This window comes from Diceros bicornis, chromosome 25 (assembly GCF_020826845.1).
Source record: "Diceros bicornis minor isolate mBicDic1 chromosome 25, mDicBic1.mat.cur, whole genome shotgun sequence".
NCBI lineage: Eukaryota > Metazoa > Chordata > Mammalia > Perissodactyla > Rhinocerotidae > Diceros > Diceros bicornis.
In genome coordinates, this window is record NC_080764.1 from 22,614,806 (window position 1) to 22,637,061 (window position 22,256).

The 22,256-nt window shown below is 37.6% G+C and overlaps 1 protein-coding gene across 3 annotated transcripts in view; it reads right to left on the reverse strand.

Annotated features, from left to right (window-relative positions):
• GAS2L3 (growth arrest specific 2 like 3) overlaps nucleotides 1-20,818 on the reverse strand; it is a 56,366-nt gene extending 35,548 nt beyond the window's left edge. For 2 of the 3 annotated variants that reach the window (XM_058568577.1, XM_058568575.1), the window contains exons 1-7: nucleotides 20,739-20,818; nucleotides 10,242-10,289; nucleotides 4,932-5,100; nucleotides 3,676-3,791; nucleotides 1,618-1,759; nucleotides 1,252-1,315; nucleotides 452-590 (exon numbers count right to left, since the gene is read on the reverse strand). In XM_058568577.1, coding sequence (XP_058424560.1) covers nucleotides 452-590; nucleotides 1,252-1,315; nucleotides 1,618-1,759; nucleotides 3,676-3,791; nucleotides 4,932-5,100; nucleotides 10,242-10,265 — 654 coding nt within the window. In that variant the 5' untranslated portion in view covers nucleotides 10,266-10,289; nucleotides 20,739-20,818. Of the gene's footprint in view, nucleotides 1-451; nucleotides 591-1,251; nucleotides 1,316-1,617; nucleotides 1,760-3,675; nucleotides 3,792-4,931; nucleotides 5,101-10,241; nucleotides 10,290-17,737; nucleotides 17,841-20,738 lie in introns of all 3 variants that reach the window. The other variant, XM_058568576.1, reaches the window with a different exon arrangement.
• Between the last annotated feature and the right edge of the window lie 1,438 nt (nucleotides 20,819-22,256).

The following is a 22,256-nucleotide window of genomic DNA, read 5'->3' on the forward strand; positions in this document are numbered from 1 at the left end:
CTAAATATGTCTTATATTTGTTCCTTTTGCTTCATTCCCACTACTGTTGCTCGAGTCTGGGTTCTCATCATCTTATGTCTGGATTTCTACAATAAAACCAATATAACCTCTACATGACCATGAAAGTAATTCTTATAATTTGCAAATCAGATTATAACACTACCACGTTAAAAAAAAAAAAATCAATGAACTCCTGTGGCCAACAGTACTCTTCATGATGGGTACCAGCCTATTTGCCCCACTGCTCCTCAACTACACATCCATTCCTCATCATACACAAGCAACAACAAATCACCTTTAACATATAGTACCCTGAACTCACAAGGGAGTGGAAATGAGTACTTGTGTATATTCTGAATAGGAAACATCTTCTTTTAAACAGAGTATCACCTGTGGCCAACTATGAGCCTTTGATGCATCATAGTCGAAAGAAAGTGTGGCAATTACTTACAGCTTCGTGCAGCTCTTCATGCTCACAGCATGATTTCGGAATGCTGATAGACTCTTCAGGCCCAGAAGCATTGAGTAAGGTCTCTTCTAGCTCAATTTCTTTCTCAAGTTTTACTAATACTGGTGGTTCAACCCCATATCTGAAAACCAATTAGGAGATCTCATCATTCAAGCTAAGTCTGACCCAAGCACTTCCTCACATATCACAATAGGTTATATTTTATCTTTAAATGAAGTCTGTATGACTCTCTTCTACCAATTGTTTCACTGGGACATCTGGAAATCCTTTTTAATATCCCATAGATTGCCAAAAATTCAGATTATAATCTTCATATCATAGCATATATTTGGGTTACTGGATGCTCCCAATATTTAACCAGAGATCCTGAAAGGCACCTTTAAAATCAGCTCATGAGTAAAGATGGAGCTGAGCTAGGTATGGAGGACAGCAAGCCTCGGCCTTCTTATCAGATCCTCTTTGTGTGCAGAGGACTTGCCTCACCTTGAACTGCTAAAAGACTACCTGCTCTTACTCTATTCTTAATCTAAAAAATTTAAGTAACCAATTTAAAGTTTAATATTAAATAAAGGCAAGCTACATGAGCAAGCAGATGTTGACACATGACATAGCTCACACAAACAGAACAAAGTTAATGAAACAAAAAGAAAAATAGGAAATTAAGTTACTTTATTTCAATCAAAAATTTTCTTTTATTTATAGAAAATAGTGTTCTAGCTAAAATAAAGTAGCTTAAAAAATGTTTATGACATTGAAATTCTGAAATATCATGGAATACATACCTTGACACAATTCGACCAATTTCAAGAAGACAAAGATACACCTGTCTTGGATCTTTATGTAAAACTGAAAAAATAAGATCACATATTGTAAGGATAAAAATTAAATAAGGAAATATATTTCTGGTATGGAAGAAGTAAAAGAAAAGAATGATGAAGACTAAGTTTTACTTGTTTGGAAACTTTAGAAAAGACATTCTTATTTTCTCTGCATATAATCATCTTCCATAAATTAAAAAAAAAAAAAAGCATAAGTTTTTCTAGGAAAATGGGATAGGGCATTTGAGTCCTTATTTGGAAAGAAAAATTACAAGTGAGGCATAGAAAAATATCCTTTATTAAACATAACAATGATGACAACAAACTTACCTAAACCTTCAGATTCAAAGAGATAAGTCTCATCAACCCCAACGCGTCTACACCAGTGAAGGAAGTTCGCAGTATTGTCTCTAGCAAAGAATGAACCTGAGGCAGCATCTTTCTTACAGGGCACTTTTCTCATTGGAAAATTCTGGAAAAAACAAAAGAAAAATTTCAAAAATGCATCAAGGATATTTTCATTAGATATACATTTTAATATTACTAAATAAATGTTCAGTGCATTGAATGTAACTAAAAAGTACCCAGCTTTAGGGGGAAAAGATATCTTCAAAAATGATCTTATTTTACTTTCCTTTAAGTACATTTCAGAAAATAATTCCTAGAAAAACACTTTGGTCAAAATTAGCAGTATGACCAAGCATCTCTAACCTCCTTTTTCAAATGACATAAGAATCTTAATTAAAATAAAAAATGACAGTCTAATAATTCCAAAGCACATCTCTATCGTATGTCCCCCCATACATAGTTCAATACAAACACAAAATTATTGCTAGGTTAAGGGTTAACAGACATATTCATTTTTGCTTACTTCCTTATTTGCAGATTCATAAATATGGTTCTAAGTTTCTTGAAGAAACTATCAAATAAGGAAGTAGTAGCCCATTCTTAATTCAAGTTCTTTGAAAACTGATGGTCTAAGTTTTACAGAATCATAATTTTTTGACTATCTGGACCAAGAGTATTTAGATAATCCTGCTGAGGCTGAGGTGTTTTTAGGTTTGTTTTAAATTTTTACTGGAATAAGCAATTCATGCATATGATTTTTTAAAACGCAATAGGCACCGTAGGATATGTCTGTCTCCCACCTCTGCCTCTCAGTTCCTCTCTCTCCCTAGAGATAACCACTATTACCAGTTCCTTATATATCCTTCCTCTTGCTATTATTTTCCAGAATTAAAATAGCCTTGTAAGTTTTTCTAACTGTATACAGAATATATGACTATTGGGGGAAAAAAAAAAGCCAAATACAAAGACAGTATCAACTGAAATCTTCACATCCACATTTTAGTAAGACATCTCTGTGCACAAGTACATACATATCTGTACCTAGAGAATGTTACATAAACATGCTATTCTACAATGTGATTTGTGTGCGTGTGCGCATGCACACAATGATAGGTTGTAGGCATCTTTTGGGGTAAAAAATGACAGATTAAAATAGTCATTTCTAATGAATGGATAATATCCTACTCTGTTTAGGTACCATAATTAATTTTTAACAACTTCTCTATTGATGAGCATTTAGGTTGTTCTCGATTTTTTTTGCACAATCATTTTTGTGAACTTGTGGTGATTTTCTTAGAATAAATTCCTGGAAATAGAATTATGTTATGTATCAAAGAATGTGCTTTATTTTCAATGTGGTATACATCACCCACTCTCTCCCAGAAAGATATCACTTTATATTTCCACCAACACTATGTGAGTGTCCAGACCCCACACTCACAGACCCAAGATCCCATGAGTGAAAATATTCATGTTGGATGAAAAAAGAGGAAACCTTATCTACCTTAAATCACGACTTCAGGGTCAGTGGAGGAAAAGTGTCTAAAAAATACTATTCATTCAATCAATGTTTATAGAATTTACCACCAAGACAATATATGGAGAATATCAAGATTGATTGACTGATGATGATGATGATGATGATGATAGCTCCTAATTGTGTGCCAGGAACCATCACAAGCTCTTTTCTCATTTAACTCTCACAACAATCCTATAAGGAATGTACTAATACCGTTCTCAAGAAGAGCTAGCTACTGGATATTTACTATGCACCAGGCATTAAGCTAAACAGCATCTATATATTATCTCATTTAATTTTGCTGAATCCTTGCAAAATAAATTCTACAAAGTAAATGTTAATATCTCCATTTTACAAGTGAGAATATTTTTCCAGATGTTCAAAAAAATTAAGTCAATTATCCAAGGTCTTATAGATAGTTGGGGTGGAAGTTTACAATCTTGTAGAGATGATAAGAAATGTACATAAACAAATTAATATGTACCAATGTATAAAAGCACAACTGCCAAACATTTTCTTACCCCTGGTTCTTCCGAGTTGCATGTTTTCACCATATTTTGAAGAACATTAATCAGCTGGCATAACAGTACTCCATTATCAAGTTCTTCCAATAATTTTTCTGCCTTAACTTCAATACCTAAAAACGTATTTCAAACTTAATATTCTTCTAGAAACAGCAAATTCAAACAATATGGTTAAAATTTAATTAAATGTAATGAGATTATCGCTTAAATACTAGATCAGACTCCAGTATTCACTCTTAGAAGGTACAGTTAAAACAGCAGATAATGCCAAATTAAATGAAAGACAACTGAAACAAAAATATCTGTGATGTAGAAGTACAGAAAAAATAAAAATGACATGTATTTTATTTCATTTAAAATAGACCAAAGTGTTTTATATTTCAATATTCACTGTTAAGTTTTAATTCACTGTACATTACTACTGCTTGCACAAGAAAAAGATTCTCTATAAATAAGATGGACTTTTGTCATAACATAAAAATTAAAGATAATAACATAACACCCACCCAGGCAATACCAACTTTTCACCCCTAAAATCCCTTCTTTAGAAGCATTATTATTACATAATAAACTTTAAAAAAATTATCCAAATCATCAAACTGATATGAGATAATTAGAGCAAATGCTTAGTGCATTTTTAATTATTGTGGGAAGGCCAGAGATGAGCTTTATATATTCCTTTTCACAAAAATCTTGGAATGCTACATGAAATTCTGTATTTAAAAGAGAATTTTTTCTGGGGAGAAAGTTCAAAGCACTCATATTATCTGAGTAAAGAAATGTGATGCCAGACATTCTCCAACCTGACACTTCCTCCTAGCTTTCATATGCCTCTGCCCCTCAATGCCTCAGAGAGAGTAATCATTTCAACTACAGTATATATTCCACTCAGAATCTCATGCCTTATCCAAAGTTAAGGGGAAAAAAAATCAGTAAAATACAGACCCCAAAATTAGACTTATTTACTTTTTAAAAAAAGATTTTAACATTAACAATGAAAATGCTGATTATTCAAAGCTTACTATTAACCTCTTCCATTAAGCCTCAAACTTCCTTACTATTCAAGCCCTAAGGGTTAGAGTGAATTGGAATATCTCCCTAACTAGAATGTAAGCTTGGTGAGAATAAGGACATTGACTATTTCCTTCACTACAGCATCTCCAGCCTCTGGAACAATCAAACAAAGAGTAAGATCCTCAATAAATATTTAATGAAGAAGAGAATACAATTTGGGGTATCTTTTCAAGCCTTACCTAATAAACCTGATAACCATATTGACAGATCTTCTTGCATGGGCAACAGGGTGGCTTCATGCCTCACTGCTATCCACTCATCGTACTGACAAACATCAGCCAAACCTGGCCCATGTCTGGGGGTTAGAGGACTCCGCGGACTTAGAGGTAGGTCTTCTCCAAACCACACCTAAAGAAAACACCAACCAACTGAATGGATGCGACCTTGTGAAAAGTAAGCATAACACACATCTATATTTAAATGATGAATTACAGACCGTATATAACATACACATATACACAACTACAGCAGCTCACAGAAAGTTTACAAACTAGAAGCAAACTATTAGTCTAGATACTTGAGACATTTGCAATATTCAGTACTGTGGAAATGTAAGTGAATCCCTAATTAATGGACAGATTCTACAATCAAATCAAGAGGATAAAAGTCAACAAATAATATTTTTCTCTCACTTGCTAGCTGAGTAAGTTTAACAAGTTACTTGATCAGAGAGTCTCATCATCTTGGCTGTGAAATGGTTAATGATACTTGCCTTACAAGATACATCTTTTAGCATCCAGCACCGGGCCTAGCATCATTTGTTGAATAATGGATAAATGAATGAATGCATAAATGGCACTTTGTAAATGTAAAATCATAGTAACAGTGTTACCTAAAAAAAATTCTAAATACTCTGGTCTGTCACCTGATTTTGCAAAGCCCACAAACTAAGAATGGTTTTTACATTTTAAAATGGTTGTTATAGAGGCCGGCCCCGTGGCGTAGCAGTTAAGTGTGCGCGCTCTGCTGCTGGCGGTCTGGGTTCGGATCCCGAGCACGCACCGACGCACCACTTGTCAGGTCATGCTGTGGCGGCCTCCCATATAAAGTGGAGGAAGATAGGCACAGATGTTAGCCCAGGGCCAGTTTTCCTCAGCAAAAAGAGGAGGATTGGTATGGATGTTAGCTCAGGGCCAATATTCTTCACAAAAATAAAATAAAATAAAATAAAATGGTTGTTATGGTACCTACATAATAGCCTCAATTTTGCCTGTTGACTCACAAAGCCAAAAATATTTACTACCTGGCCAATCCTTGGTTTAAAATAAAAATTGAAAATAAAAATCAGACCCTAAGTAGGATAAGGAGGGTGTCCCCTGGGGACAATGGTGGAATGTCCCAGCACAGGGTGTCAGAGCCCAAGTGAGCTGAGTAGGGCATCAAGTCGGGGAGGGGGGCAGCAACAATGGGGATTTATGAAATGGGAGCCAGGTTTCTCACTGCCAAAGAAGAGAGGTACAACTACGAAACAGGAGAAAACTAGAATGAATTCTATGGTGTTGGACTGGAATATCTTTTACCAGAAAGCAAAGAAGTGCTCAAAGAATGATGGGGACGTGCCAAAAGGACACAGAAGTCAGCCTGAAGGGACTTCTACTGGCTAAATCAAGAGCAATTTGAGCAGCAAAATAATGATATACATGGATTATAACACACTGAATAAAACAGACAACTATGAGTCCATATAGACATAAATAAACGAATAAACTGCATTTTTGATAAGGAATGAGATTTTTACGTATAGTTTCAAAGTACTTCCCCAAAAAATACTTATTACAAAGAGAAAAAAGAGTAATTTTATAGTACAGAAACCTGACAGACAGCAACTTAACCAGGTGAGGAAGGTGAACACCATTGATAATGGGACAAATCAAAATCACATGCCACCTGATAGGATGCAATGAGAAAACACAGCATCCCTCTGTGATATTCCTGCCAAGATGCATAACCTGAATCTAATCATGAGAAAACAGGCAAATCCAAACTGAGGGACATTCTACAAAATAATTGGTCTGTAATATTCAAAAGTATCAAGATCAACACACTGAAGTATTTGGAAGTAATGGGGCATTAGATTGGCAACTTACTCTCAAATGGTTCAACAAGCAAATATCTCTGTTCCACACTTAACAACTACTTTGCAGGTCTGTGATTGCTTTAAAATAAAATTTTAAAAATTTGGGGAAAAAAAGAGGTATAAGTATAGGTAATGCCAAGTGAATCCAGTTCTTTCTTGATTTTTAAAAACAGATAATTTCCCCCTAAAATATATTAAACTTATCGAGGCTTAACTGAGGCAAGTCTTACTACACCAAAAAAAAGCCATAACACCAGCGTTAATCCAGACAAACTGGAGGAAAAAAAAAAAGAGCTGCTTCAAATTGCCTATGATGAGAAACAAACATGTTTTTTAAAAAAAAATATCCCAAAGGCAAAGAAAGAAAATGAATATATACCACAAGGGGCAAGCAGGAGTAGCAAAACTCAATGACGATACTCAGAGGCAAAGAGAAATCTAAGTTATTTGAGTGACATTATTTCAGGAACTGAGGGTAGAGATTGGGGAATCAACTCCTAAATATACGAGGATCCTATCAAGTTTTAGGAAAAAGACAAGCTGTTATTTATTTCTCTGAATTCTCTTCCAATTATTTCAAAGGGAGTATAGCAAAGATTTACTATCTAAATCTTCCTTTCATAAGCATTACTTATTTCTTTTTTTTTTTTTTTTTTTGGTAAGGGAGATCAGCCCTGAGCTAACATTCATGCTAATCCTCCTCTTTTTGCTGAGGAAGACCGGCTCTGAGCTAACATCTATTGCCAATCCTCCTCTTTTTTTCTTCCCCAAAGCCCCAGTAGATAGTTGTATGTCATAGTTGCACATCCTTCTAGTCGCTGTATGTGGGACGCGGCCTCAGCATGGCCGGAGAAGCAGTGCGTGGGTGCGCGCCCGGGACCGAACCCGGGCCGCCAGCAGCGGAGCGCGCGCACTCAACCGCTAAGCCACGGGGCCGGCCCCAGCATTACTTATTTCTGTTTGTAATTCTAGGACTTAGTATGAGATCTAGCACATGGTATTCTGTCAAAAATATTTGTTGAATAATTGAGGAAGAGATATTAGCGAATGACTCTTTCTATCATCAAAATCAAGATGCATCTTACAATTAATGGTATTTTACAGTCAATAAAATGTTATTTGTCCTTTAACCACTGGGCTGAGATGAAAAAAGGCAGAGCAGATGCAAATGTTTGTCAAGGAAAGATATGCATTAGTTACGAGGGTGGTTTTGAAAAAATCATGTGTGAAAATGGAGAAGCTAACATTAACAAAAGTCATTCTAATTTCTTGCCGCATTAGAAGAGTACTTGGATTTTCCCGTTATTGCAAGCAGAAGACTATAATAACCTGGGCTAGTCGGTGGCATATTAATGTTGTTAAAAGTTAGATGTTAACAACAAAAACTGCATGTATAAGGGCTGTTCTCCAACATGCCTAAAGCTGTCATATTGTAAAGACTCTTAATACATAGGCAGTCTATAGATGAACTTGAGTAGGCACATAAACTTAACTTATATTCAGGCAAATTTTACGCCTATGTACGAATGGGCTTTTTCTCAGAGAGTTCATAGCTTTTGGCAGATTCTCAAAGGGCACTATGACCCAAAAGAGATTAGGAACTATTGTTCAGTGATTTTTAGACTGTATGTTTATTTACTATTAAAGGACATTAAAAAAAGGGCAAGGAAGATCTTAATGTATTAAATTAATAAGAAACCAATTGATAAAAGCTATCTACTGGATGTCTCCTCTCTGCAAGGCACTTGTGAATAACTAAGTAACTGTCTAACACAGCAGAGAAAGGGGTTCAAATCTTAGAAAGTTCCCACATTCATTAGGGAGAGAAGCAAAAACTTCCATGAAAGATGTCAAGCATGCTCTTGGAGAAGAATCAATAAAGATGGATCTGTGGAATCTAGACCAGGGAAGGTTTCATGGAACTATAAGACAAAACTATGAAAAAAATCACCAAGTTAAGAAAATATTAATGGCCATTAGGGTAGAAACGAGAAAAGCATGGTCATTGCAGCAATGATAAAAAGCACTCCATAAGGAATCAAGAAAATATTATCAACATGAAACTGATGACATTTCTGACTTGGATAAAAAGAGGACGAATAGAAGTAATCAGATAAAACATGGTTTTCAGTAATACCATTTTTGGAGTTCTGAGCACACTCAATGTAGACTTAAGAAGACCCAAAGGGGAAGAATAAGATCTTTTGGGAGACTGCCATGGACTCCCGAGTCTTAAAAGGAAAACAGTATAATATAACTCTTTATCAGTAGAGTAGAAGGATACAGCTGCATAGCATAGTAGGGAGTACAAGCTGGACCACAGTCAGAGTTGTTCTTAACCATTTGATAAATTATCTTCTCTAGGCTATCACCCACTGTTATCTTGATAAGCCTTTCTTCTTAATTAAAAAGAAAGAAAGAAAAAAAGACTTTCATGGCACAGGTATAATCTCCAGTTTTACATTTGAATAATTTTGTTGTACCAGTGATACAACCAAACTTCTGAAGTGCCTGCCATGCAACATACATTCTAGTAGGCACTTTGCTCATGTTATCTCTGATTCCTCACAACTACCCTGAAAAACAAGCGTTATTATCATCACCTTAGAAATAAGGAAGCAGAGACTCAGAGAGGTAAAATAACTTGCCAGAATCTCACAATCAGAGTGGCAGAACAAGAATCAGAAATAAAATCTGATTTTCTCTCAAGTTCTCACTTTTCAAGGCAAATTTTAATGGCTGCTTGCATCTTTCTAGGGAGACCTTCAATGTGATTTTTATCTTTAAATTAAAATTCAATCATGTTCTATTTACATCAAAGAAAGAAAACTTAAAAAGAGAGAGGAAGAATATAGCAAATACCAACTCTGGAAATCATTCAAAGGTAAGATTGTTCTGGTTTGTCTCATTATCTCCATCTTGCCTCCCCTCACGAAAAAAAACTAACAAAAAAACCAGTCTTTAAATTTTAAGTTGTAATGCCTGGTTATTTACAGATATTACAGGGCACATGAACAATTATCTAAAATAAAAAATTATATTCGTTTTCATTGAGAGCTCTTTTAACTACAAATGCACAGTAAATTGTAATGAGAGAAAAACTACAAGATATTGCAATTCTTTTCCCAGAGTAACAGAAATAAAACAGACCCATCAATCCTAAGGTATTTTTGATTCTTACAAATATTGAGTATAAATGAAAGCTTAAAATTAAAATCTTTTCAGAACTAGAAAGTTAAAATATGGTATTCCTGTTATTAAAATCTGATGCTTAAAAAAACTAGTACAATAAAAACATTTTGTGATAATTTTAGTATTTCAAATTTTTATAATTTTAGTATTTTAAATTATTATAATTTTAGTATAAAAATCTCATAATTTAATTACATATTTTTCCAAGAAAAACACTTACTTGAATTGCAGGCTGCATGGTCATCTATATTGAAACGAAATTGCTTTTCTGAAAATAGAACAAAACATTAACATGCAGACAATGGTAGCTTTCCAAGTCTCCCAAACCCTCAAAGGAATCTGCTTCACTCTCCTATTTGACTGAAAACCTAAAACTTTTTCTTCTAGTTGGACTAGTTTGACTACAGGGGAATTCAATAATCACTCCTAGCTTCTCACTTCAAAAAAGTAAAAGTACTCCTCATTTGAAAGAGGAAAACCTATTTTCCTCTTTCAACATATTTTAATATGCAGTTTCTGGCACTAATATCAAAGTAATTCTTGAAGCATCTGGCTAGTAAAATAAAATTAACAATAAAACTTAGCTCATATAAAAGTCTCCAAGAATTTTCTCCTGTAAATATAATGCAAATACAAATACCACAACAACTGATTCTGAAAGTCAAGTATCTCTCATCTAATCTTTACAAAGAGATCATATAAATTCATCTGAACTCCATAAATTCACAAGCTTAACCATAAGCTTCTTCTGCCAGATGACAAGGTAATAAAGATAAACATCAATTTTAACTATGAAACAGTACTCAATGCCTTTCTATAATAATTTTTCATAAGTTATTTTCTCCATGAGATGTTAAAGACAAAAAAACAAAAAGAAAAGCAATTTTAACTCCAAAGTACTATTCTTGACATCTACAAGAAAAAAATACAACTTTAATTAAGTTAGGTTAATACAATTCCTTAATATATTTTCAGAGGAAAAAAGAGTGAAGAGTTTAAAAACATTCAGAATAATATAGACTATATAAAACCTAGGATTTTTGATTGCTTATAGCAGCATAATATATGAGTCTATTTTTTATTGTAAACTACCATTAAAACATTCTAAGAAAAAATATAAAACAGTTTATAAAGCTATAATGCTATCGATTTCCAAGGAAAAGTTATTTCCTGCTCTAAGTTATCCCAAACATACCTCACGCACAGTGCCAACTACACACACTACTATCCTTTCAGGAACATTTCTTCTGGTACCAAAGTCGAACTTGAGCTAAACCTAACCGAAAAGGGTCTAATATCACACCATATTTTCTTTGCGGGAAGGCAAAAGACAGCAGAATGTCCTTTTTGATGTCATTTTTCCTTCTCTCTACCACAGCAAAAGGCCAAAGTACAATTGAGCATTACTAACGAGCTTGTTATGCTTCCCACGAGCTAATTCAGTGGGGAATACATTTTCCTTTAGCATAAATAATCCTTTGTCCCCAACAAAGATCCACAGTAAGAAGCTTCCGAGACCATTTTTAAAAAATGCAGCAAAGAAGCTGCTCCCATTAAAATAAGGAGTCCCACATAATCAGACAAGAGCTTGAACAGTTGGAACTGCCAACCCAAAACAAAAGAAGGCCTAAATTATAAGGCGTGTGCAAATCAAGAACAGTGACACTTTCACAAAGAAGCTATCACAAGAATGTTTAGCAGTTGCACTTTTTATGGAAGATTCAACAAAATTCGTTTTATGAAAGAAAAGAAGAATTTGTGCACAACCTTCGGTCATTGAACTTTAGCAGAAGAGTCTTTTATATATTTTTTTTTTCACATCATTCTTCGTGTATAATGGAAAGCACTACTTGTAAGATGACAAAAATATAACCACATGGATTACCTTTAAAAAGAAATTATTTAATAAATGGTACTCAGATAAGTTAAAATGTATCTTCACATATGAAAAACTATCATGTACACAAATACATGTTTTTATTGGAAAAATTTTATAAGCTGATGAGATTGTATCAGTGAATCATTAATTAATTCCTGGGTACTCATTATGTCCCAGATACTAAGAGCCAGTTATTGATATTTTCTAGTCATTTGCTATTCTCTTTCTAAACCATTTTTGTGTCTCAGGCATTTAATCTGGAGTAGCTTCTTTTCTACAGTTAGCCCCATTCCCAATCTGCATCACAATCACAATTCTTGCTTCTCACTCATTTTATTACCTACTTTTGTCTTTTCTATCTTTCCCTAAAAGTCTGTCTCCATTTTTTTCACATAAACCAATTGTACTGAATCAGGAACTCTTCATTTTTGAAGCTGCATCTTAATTCACAAGTTATTGGCTTTATTTTGTTTTTGTTTTTGTCTTTCTGTCTTTTTGGAGAAGACTACTTCAATTCTTTGCCAACTTGAGAAAATCTTTTCCCTTAGATTTGGGGGGAAAAAAAGGCTTTTCATGTGACCAAGGCCAAACTATACTCTAACCCTTATGGGAATCTTTCACAAGACAAGGAGCTTATGCAGAGATCATGGTGAAGAACACTACACTAAATCTGGGAAAAAGTTAGAAACACAAAATGTGCTCATCCACCTGAAACTTGAACAGAATTCGGGCCTAATGCACTTTCCGTCATGAGGTCCTCAAGATGATTTATGGTAAGGCTATTCACGCCAATTTGACTTCAGATCATAACAGAAAAAAAGTCAACCTGTTGAACTGATCCTTTCTCCCACAGTTGTAGGCTCTGAGGCTGAGTACACTTTTATTCCTCACCCACATCACAAGATATGGTGGGGAGGGCACAAGGCAGCATGGCTCGGTCCTGGTACAAATCGGGGGCCAATTTGGAAAAGAATGGCAAAAAAGCAAAAAAATAGGGTAGGTTCTTCAGAAAAGTAATAACATTAACCGCCACTGCACCACAAGCACATTCAGCACTCAGCCACTAGATTATTGCCAAGATACATAAACTGCAGGTATATGATAAATGCCAAAGTTAGGGCAGCAGTTACTGCTGAGGAGAGAGAGGAAGATAAGATTGGGAGGAATGCACAGGGGCTTTTCAACTGTACCGGGAAGACTTGATTTCAAGATAAGCGGTGAGAACACAGGTGTTATTATACTACTCTGCATGCCTTTCCATATGTCAAAAAACATTCCATCATTTTTTAATGCTTCATTTAGAAAAACAGTTGAAGATATCCTCTCTAATCTGTTCAGAAAAACTTTCTCAGTTTTAAATTTTTGAGTTAAATATTTCCTAATTACTGAATAGAGAAAATAGAAATGCTATACCCATACCAAACGCATTTCATATTTTTTATGTGTACTAAAATAACTCACCATAAAGACACCACTATGGTAGCAGAAAGTTGCAGACACAACTGGTTTGAATTCCAGCTCCAGTGTATATTAGCTATTTGACCTTGGGATGGTTAACTTCTCTGAGTCTCTGTGTTCTCATTTGTAAAATGGGAGACCACTACCTCCCTTATACGGTTGTTGTAAAGAGTAAATGAGATGATACAAATAAAGCACCTGACACATAGCCAGCGCTTAATAAATGAGTTATGATTAATACTATGATGAGACATAATTATGGTTCATTTAATCTAATTTATCAAATTAAAAAGAGATAAGAAAATAAGGTTAATAATACTCAGAAATCATTAAATGTAATTTGGAAAGCTTCTTCTACTAACATAAAAATAAATATGGTTATAAGTGAAAGTAAAACCTTTAAAATACCTACATCATAATTGGTAGGATACTTGGATACAAATTTGTGACTTACAATTCTCTTGTTAGAATACAAGTCTTTAGGAATTTAGCTAACATAGGCTCTTTGCTCCATTCAGTCTGTCTCCTCACTGCCCTCCCTATCAGTTTTGCTCATTTCTGTGGCTATATCACTGTTCAGGCTCTATGTTTTTTCACATGGTGTACACTCATTCATTTATTCAACAAGTATTTACTCACACCCTTTATTTATTTATTTATTTTTTTAATGAGGAAGATCAGCCCTGAACTAACATGCATGCTAATCCTCCTCTTTTTGCTGAGGAAGACCGGCCCTGAGCTAACATCTATTGCCAATCCTCCTCCTTTTTTTTTCCCCCCCAAAGCCCCAGTAGACAGTTGTATGTCATAGTTGCACATCCTTCTAGTTGCTGTATGTGGGACGCGGCCTCAGCATGGCTGGAGAAGCGGTGCGTCGGTGCGCGCCCGGGATCCGAACCCGGGCCGCCAGTAGCGGAGCCCACACACTTAACCGCTAAGCCACGGGGCCGGCCCTCACACCCTTTATTGAACTAGGCACCACAGGCAGAGAGACAGTGATGAACACAACAGACCTGTGACTGCCCTTATGGAGCACACACCTTCATTTGTGTATGTAGCAAATACGTGATGAATACACAATGTTAAGTCATGACAATTGCTTTGAAGGAAAGAAAAGAGAGAGAAACAGCAGGGGCCTACTTTAGACTTAGACTGGGTGATTAGAAATCGTTTTGTTGAAGGAAAAACATGAATTTGAAGAATGGTAGGAATTAGCCAGGGAGAGAGAGAGAAGAGGAAGAGTTTTTTGCACAGAGAATGATTTTTGCAAAGACTCTAAACAGAGAAAGAATCTGGTGCATTCCAAGAACTGAAGGAAGCCAGCAGGGCTGAAGCATGGAGAATGTGTGGCTTGGGATAGGGTTGAAAAGTCAGACAGTAGCCCCATCACACAGGGCCATGTTGAGGAAATTAGATTTTATTCTAAGCACAGTGGGAAGAGTTTTAACCAAGGGAGAGATATAATCTAATTCATAGTTTTAAAAGAGCTCTCTGAGGGGGAGAGAGAAATATGGGAGTGAAATAGTGACGGGTTTAACAGAGAAAGGTGGGAAGAAACAAAAGAAGGGGTGGATAGAGATGTGGGAAAGAGAACTAGAAACAACGAGAGACAGAGAAACAGAGAGGGGCAGAAACTGAGAGCGAAGGAAATAGAGCACACAGGAAATGAGACGGAGAGTAGTCTGGAAGGGGAAGAGTTAGGAATCCACTGCAGGAGTTCAGTGACAAATGATGGTGACTGAGCAAGAAAGCTGACAATGTTTCCACTGGAGAAAACAGGATGGATTCAATATCTTTTTGGAGCTAGAATCAAGACTTGATAATGGCTAGAGATGGAAGGGTGAAAGAGAGGGATGTAAGGGCAGAGTGAAGTGTCAAGAATGACTCCTAGCTTTCTGGCTTGAGCATCTGAGCAAACAGATAGTGGTTGCATTTACTGAGATGAGGATGATGGGAATCTGAACAGACTGAAGCAGGGAACACAGCACAGACAGGTCAAAAGTGCTGTGTTTTGGTCATGTTTAATTTAAGAAGCCTTTAAAGACATTTAAGTGGAAATATCAGGTTGGCAGTTGGAAATATTAATCTACAGCTAAGAAGAGAGTTCAGGAGGAGACAGAAATTGTCAGCAAATACTTGGGAGGTAAAGCCACTGGAAAGAATGAGATCATCTGAGAAAGAAATGGAGAAAACAGTGATAAGCGTCTAAGAACAAGTCCTGTGAGAATCCAACATTTAGACATGAGAGGAGTCAGCAAAGCAGCTAGAGAAGTAATAGTTGGAGAGATTCCTCACCATCTCAACTATTCCAGGGTGATAAATCTTTTGATTTACCTCCTCCCAGTAGCCCTTCCTCACTGGCCTGAATTAATTCTGATTATATCTGAAGCTTTTGAATTCACATAGCATTTCTCTCAATCGCTTGCCTTTACAGTGCTTTACACTATTTTGAGTTATTTCTGTAGTACACTGTTTGGCCAAGTATATTATAACTTCCTGGACTGCTGTTGGAAATAGTGTTGACAGAAGTCTCAAGCCTAAAGTTTAGGAAACACTTTTGGCACGAGAAATGTGAAAATCCCTAGGAAAAACCGGGTTTTCTCCCTTCTGCATAGTGTTTCTGCTGTAGGAGAAATGCGACAGCAAAGCGGAGAAGCAGACACATAACAGACAAGCGTCTGACAGGAGGCCTTTTCTGGTATTATTTACTATTATTTTTATTTATTATATGACCTGAATTGATACACGGTTTTGCCTCTCACCCAACATGTCCAAGATGAAATACTTAGAGTGGTTACTAGTCAAGGCACCAGCAGGGCAAGTGAGCTGCCTGATATACCAGAAGACTCACTGTGAAAAAAATGACTAAGACTGGTGTGTAGGCAGAGGGTCCAAAGGAACAGGATAGAATAGCTGTGGCAAGGGGCAAGGATTCTGGGGGCAATGTGCAACTCAGGAATTCAGATGACTGCCCCAGTGGACAAGCACATTTTTATTACATCTTAAATAAACTTCATTTGTGGTAGACAAAATAATGGTCCCCAAAGATGTCTACATCCCAATCTCCAGAACCTGTAAATATACTACCTTTATGGGTAAAGTGGATCTTGCTAATTGAATAAATTAAGGACCCTGAAATGGGAGATTATCCTGGTGGGCCCAATGTAATCACAAGAGTCCTTATAAGAGGGATGCAGAAAGGTCAGAGTCAGAGGAGAAGGAGATGTCATGACTGATCCCCTCCAGCCTCATCTCTTGACCCTTACGCTCCAGCCATATTGAACTTCTTTTAGACCCTTCGAGCACCATGCTCTCTCATCTCCGGGTCTTTGCACAAGCTGGTTCATCTACATGCAAGTCTTCTTCCTCCTCTCTCCCAGACTCACTCCTACCTATCCTTCAGGTTCAATTCCTCTAAAACGCCTCTCTGAACTTCCTCCCCAATTTAGGTTATATATATGCTCCTATTTTACTGTACTCTATACTTTGTAAAATAAGATCCTTAAGGGGGTAACATTCTCCATTTCTTCTACTTCTATGTAGAAATCAGGGCTAAAATTAGTATCAGAATTACTCTTAAATTCAATAAATATTATATTTATTACTAAAGGGAACATGAAACAATAATGAAATAAGTCTGTGGTATATTCATTTAAGGAAAAAGCAGCTTCCAAAGCAGATGAAGACTTTTAAGAGAAAGAAATAAGACCCTTACAGTTTAATAAAACATCACACGTTATTTGCAAAATATAGAGACTGTTCATTTGTTGGGAGTCTTCGCTTTTTAATTTGAAATTTTCTTCTTGCAATGTTTGGCAGAGATTCAACCTGAATAACTTCATTTTATATTAGATAGAATTATTAGTTTGTCATAAAATATTGTGAGATACAAAAAATTTTTAAAAGAACTTAAGATCAGTTTCCTTTATATATGATAGACTAAAAGACTCTATGGAAACATACACATACACAAACACTAACATAAAGAAATGTAGAAACAACCTTAAGTGTCTATTACCAGGAAACTGCTCAAATAACTTATGGGACATTCACACAGTGGATTCATTCAGCCACTTGAAAGAATAAGATAGGTGCCGGACTGGTGGCATGGTGGTTAAATTCACATGCTCCACGTCAGCAGCCCAGGGTTTGCGGGTTTGGATTCCAGACACGGACCTACACCACTAACTAAGCCAAGCTGTGGCAGCACCCCACATACAAAATAAAGGAAGATTGGCACAGATGTTAGCCCAGCAATACTCTTCCTCAAGCAGAAAGAAGAAGATGGTCAATGGATGTTAGCTCAAGGCCAATCTTCATCACCAAAAAAAAAAAAGAAAGAAAGAAAGAAAGAAAGAATAAGATAGAGTTATACCTACTGATATAAAAAGATGTCTATTATGTTATGCAACCAAAAGCAATTTGCAGGACAGAATATATAATTATGTTACTGGGATCACAATGTTTTCTAAATTGTATGTGCTAAAAAAAAAAACTTTTGAACATAGTTACACAATTTTTTCAACAGCCAATTTTATTTTTGGAATCAAAAATATTAACAAGTCATCCATTAAGGTAAAACAGAAGTCATTATGTTTTAAACTATATATAAAGTGAGCCCTTCACCATAGCTAACATTATACTTTCTTACAGACAAGTTTTATGTTGTGTGACAGTAGGCAGAAGTCTCTATCAGTCAGCAAATCAGCAATATCCAGCATATGACTAATGGTCATAATGCTGTAAATTCCCATGACACTTTCAGCAACAGTGATGAAATTACAGTTAGTGTATCGGCTACATTTTATTACACTCTAGTTCTTTGGAAATTAGTAATTCATTTATGAAATACATGGTAACTTTCTGTTAAAACAACCTACTCTGTACAATGTAATAACTTGAGAATACTTTTTGAGTTTTTAAAGAAGAAACACTAAAGAAATACAATTATAATTATTGCCTGTATCTTGTAAATGTTACTTCTAAGGTATTTTTCTATGGCAGTTCCATTTCAACTAAAAATAGGGAAATTCAAAGTGAGACAACTAACTGACAGACTCAAGTTTCCTATTCTCTCAAATTCTGTGTATACCACATGGTTCATTAGGTATGTAAATGTATATCTGATATCAAAGTATAGAGAGAAACAAGTAATACAAAGAAAGTAAAACACACACAGACATACATCCACAGACATGTTACTGTAAGGAAGTAAAATGTAACAATACATATTAACTTTAATCCCTTATTTTCCACATCTACAGTTGGCTTAAAAAAAATTTACCAAAATACTGAATTTTCTTATCTCCAAATTTAAATTAAGATGTACTCTCTATTAAAAAAATAGAGAGTGCTGCTTGGTAAAAATATAGTGAATTAGCAAAAACTAAATGGGAAAATATAAATTAGGAAACATTACTTCTGAACTGACCAATGCTCCAAACATCACTGGACTCACTCAGTTTTTTAGTAATACCATGTATATTGTTGACATTATTCTCTTATCACACACTTTGACTTACCATCACAAGTTATTTCTCATTATTTTTTAATTAATGAAGTATTCAAAATAAACCCCTATCCATGGCAGAAATGAACCTGGGCCATACAAACTCTGAGCAGAGAAGTTGCTTGATGCTGGGAATATAAATGCAAGGGTAGTGTGATACAAAAAAGAGGCTGGATGACGGAGTGAGACAGTCAACTGAATTCCGTGTGGACCTCAGCAGGTTATTTCCTTTCTCTGAGCTTCAGTTTCCACATCTATCACATCTTTCCACATCTATCACATTACTAAGAGGTTTAACAATAATTAAGTAAAGCACCTAGAACACGGTACCTGGCACATTCTAGGTAATAATGTGTTTGATAAATAGTAATAAGTGTTTAGTATGTGCCAGATACTATTTTAAGTGCTTTGTGTGCATTAACTTAATCAATTTATGATAACTATCGCTACCTCTGGCACGGCCTCACCTTCTGCTCCTCTCCATCCTTTGAGGGTAGCTTGACACTTTTAATCCAAATTAAACAGCATAGAGATAACAATAGCTGTGTGTCAGGCACTGTGCTAAACTAGTTATATGGATTATTTTATTTAATCTTCACAACCACCCTCGAATCAATAAGGTAGGAATCACTATTAATCTTCTTTTACAGATTAGAAAATTTAGACTTAGAAAGATTAAATAACTTGCGTAAGGTCACACACATAGTAAAGTCTGATTTCAGAGCCTACATGCTTAGCAACTCGGCTACGCTAAAAAGAAATACTACTTTAATTCAATAATGTCAAAATAGCAGAGACACCTACTATTCAAAGTCTCTTGGTTTTTAATGAGTTTTTGAAACAGATGAGTCAGACAGACATGTATCAGGATTTACACGGGAAGATGCTCTCTCGAGTTCCCACTTTTTCATTCAAATCCATTCCAATTTCCTCCTAAACGGAATCTGAGGTGATGAGAATTCCAATTCCTAGTCATTTAAGTGCCAAGAGAGGTGACCAGATAGCAGTTCACAAACTGCTTCTTTTCTGAGCGAGTGGTTATTTGCGCTCTTCACACAAGCGAAGCAAACCCAGACTATGTCCTAGACTGGCCTGGAAAAACCATCTCTTCACCTAAGACTGGATCAGCTACTCCGCCATGCGGACCACAAAACACTCTAAATCCATAAAATTCAATTCCTGGGTTTGAAAAACTTAGGAACCAGGGGTGACTGTATGGGGAAGCACGCCCTCCAAAACATTCCTCGATTTCCAGGGCAATCTACAATCTTCCTTTCCTCTTTTATTTTTTTGCGCAAGCCTCCCCCAACGCAGCCCTCCAAACTAAGGAGAGAACAAATAGGGAAGAGATTGAAACTCTGCCAGAGTACAAAATGACGTTCTCTTTCTAAGGTCAGTGACTTCGATTCTTCCCGAGGGTGATGTTGAGGAATCAAGTGACCCTACACGTGCTAGGCGCTTGGGGATGAGGGTGCCCCTGGAAACTCTCAACTAGCTTCAGGCTCTGATTCCTCTTTGGATCCTAAAGCAGAGCGGCAGCGGCTCGATACCTCTTCCCCAGGCTAACACGCCCGCACCTGCCGCCCCCGCCCCTGCACACCTGTTGCCCCCCGCACCGCACCGGGGTGGGCAGGTGAAGGCAGGCATAACTTCACCTTGACGGCCGCAGGGGCCAATCAGAGCACGCGACTCCCGCAGCGGGCCAATCGCAGAGCGTCTTGGATCCCGCAGCTCGGGGGCCCAACAAAACCCCCGCTTCGACTCCGAGGAGCGCGGGGGGCTCCTCGAGCCCGCAGGCTGAAGCCCGGCAGCCCCGAGAAGGCGAGCGAAAGTTCGCAAGGAAAAGAGAAGGCAAACGGGGAAGTACTCACCCGCCCTGGCGCAAGAGGGTCACTTCTCTCCACGGGGCGACATCTCGGCTCAATCAGTGCCGTGCCGACACGCCCCTGACCAACCGCCGCCGCCGCCTCGGCCTCACGGTGCACCGCGGTTCGCCGCCGCCTGTTTCGAAGGGACCAATCAGAAGGCGGAGAGAGGGCGTGGCTGGAGGCCCCGCCCCCGGGCCGCCCGGAGAGCACGAGACCTCCGGCCGCGGCTCAGTCAGCCCCGGGTACCCGCCTCCCACCGCCGGCGTCTCGCAACTCTGGTGGCCCAGCCCGTTATTTCACTGAAGGATAAAGAGGCTTGGTCACAGAGCAAATCCTCCCATCTGGCCCCTCAGCGACAGCAACAGCCCTTCCTGTTTGTCCCTATAGGCAGGAGAGGCGAAGCAACCTCGCCTCCAAGCATCCTGGAATGTTGCGGGGTCGAGTTCAAGGGCCTTGCCCGGAGCTTGAACCTGATCTGTTGAGAACCCCTCCCAACCTTAAATCCAGTCGAGATCTGCCTGCATTGAGAGCGTCACGGTGTCTGGAGGCAGACTGTCACCCAGCAGCAATGGGAGTTCTAAGCTAAAACCTTAGAGAGAGAGCCCCCTCCTCCCGGGCGGGTTGAGGGTGAGAGATGGAGAGGAATCCTGTAGCGCCAGGCCTCAACTGAAAGCAAAAAGAGGATTTGGCTCTTCCTTCGGGAAACACAAGAAGGGGAGGGGATGGTGGGGAGTTAACCTCAACACAGTGAGGGATGCTTACTAGCTCAAAGAGTTGAGATAAAACAGAGACTGGACTTGAATGTAACAATACCAAGATGTGATGACTGTAAATGTGGCTTGTTAGTGGCGGGGGTGGGGGGGAATCAATGGCTAAAAGCCAAGAGGCCCAGACCCTTCCCCTCCTGTTACTTCCGTTAGTTTTGTCAAATCCTATCACCTCTCTGGGCCTCAGTTCCCCATCTGTGTGGCGACTGAACGAGAAAAGTGGTCTCTCTGTAGCATTTATTCCTTCAGTCACTCCTAAAAAACAATGAGGAGGTACTTTTGCTTGCTGCAGAGACTAAAATGAATTAGACAGTCCCTGCCTTCAAAGTGCCCGGCAGCATGGTAAAGGCTCAAGGGAAGTCTGTGGACGTCTGTAAAAGAGGAACACCTAATGGTCTTGGAGGGTGATGGTCAGAGGTTTAAAAGGAGCTGAATTTTGAAGGATAAGTAGGAACCTGCCAAGAGGGAGGATAATTGGGGAGTAAGGAGTGCTTTCCAGGCAGAGAGAACAACAAGGTTCCAGAGATGTGAGAGCACCTGGAATGTTCTAGGAATAGTAGGTCTTATGACTAAAGTATGGAGATCCAGAGAGAGATCCGGCTGGATGAGTAGGCACAGATGAGAGGCCTGGTAGGTGCTAAGGAATTTAGATTCTTTCTTGCAGGCAATTGAGATTGATTATAAGGAAGGGAATGGTTAGTACCCCACTCCCTAAGCGCACTCATCATCTTACCTACCTTGATTTTAACACAGA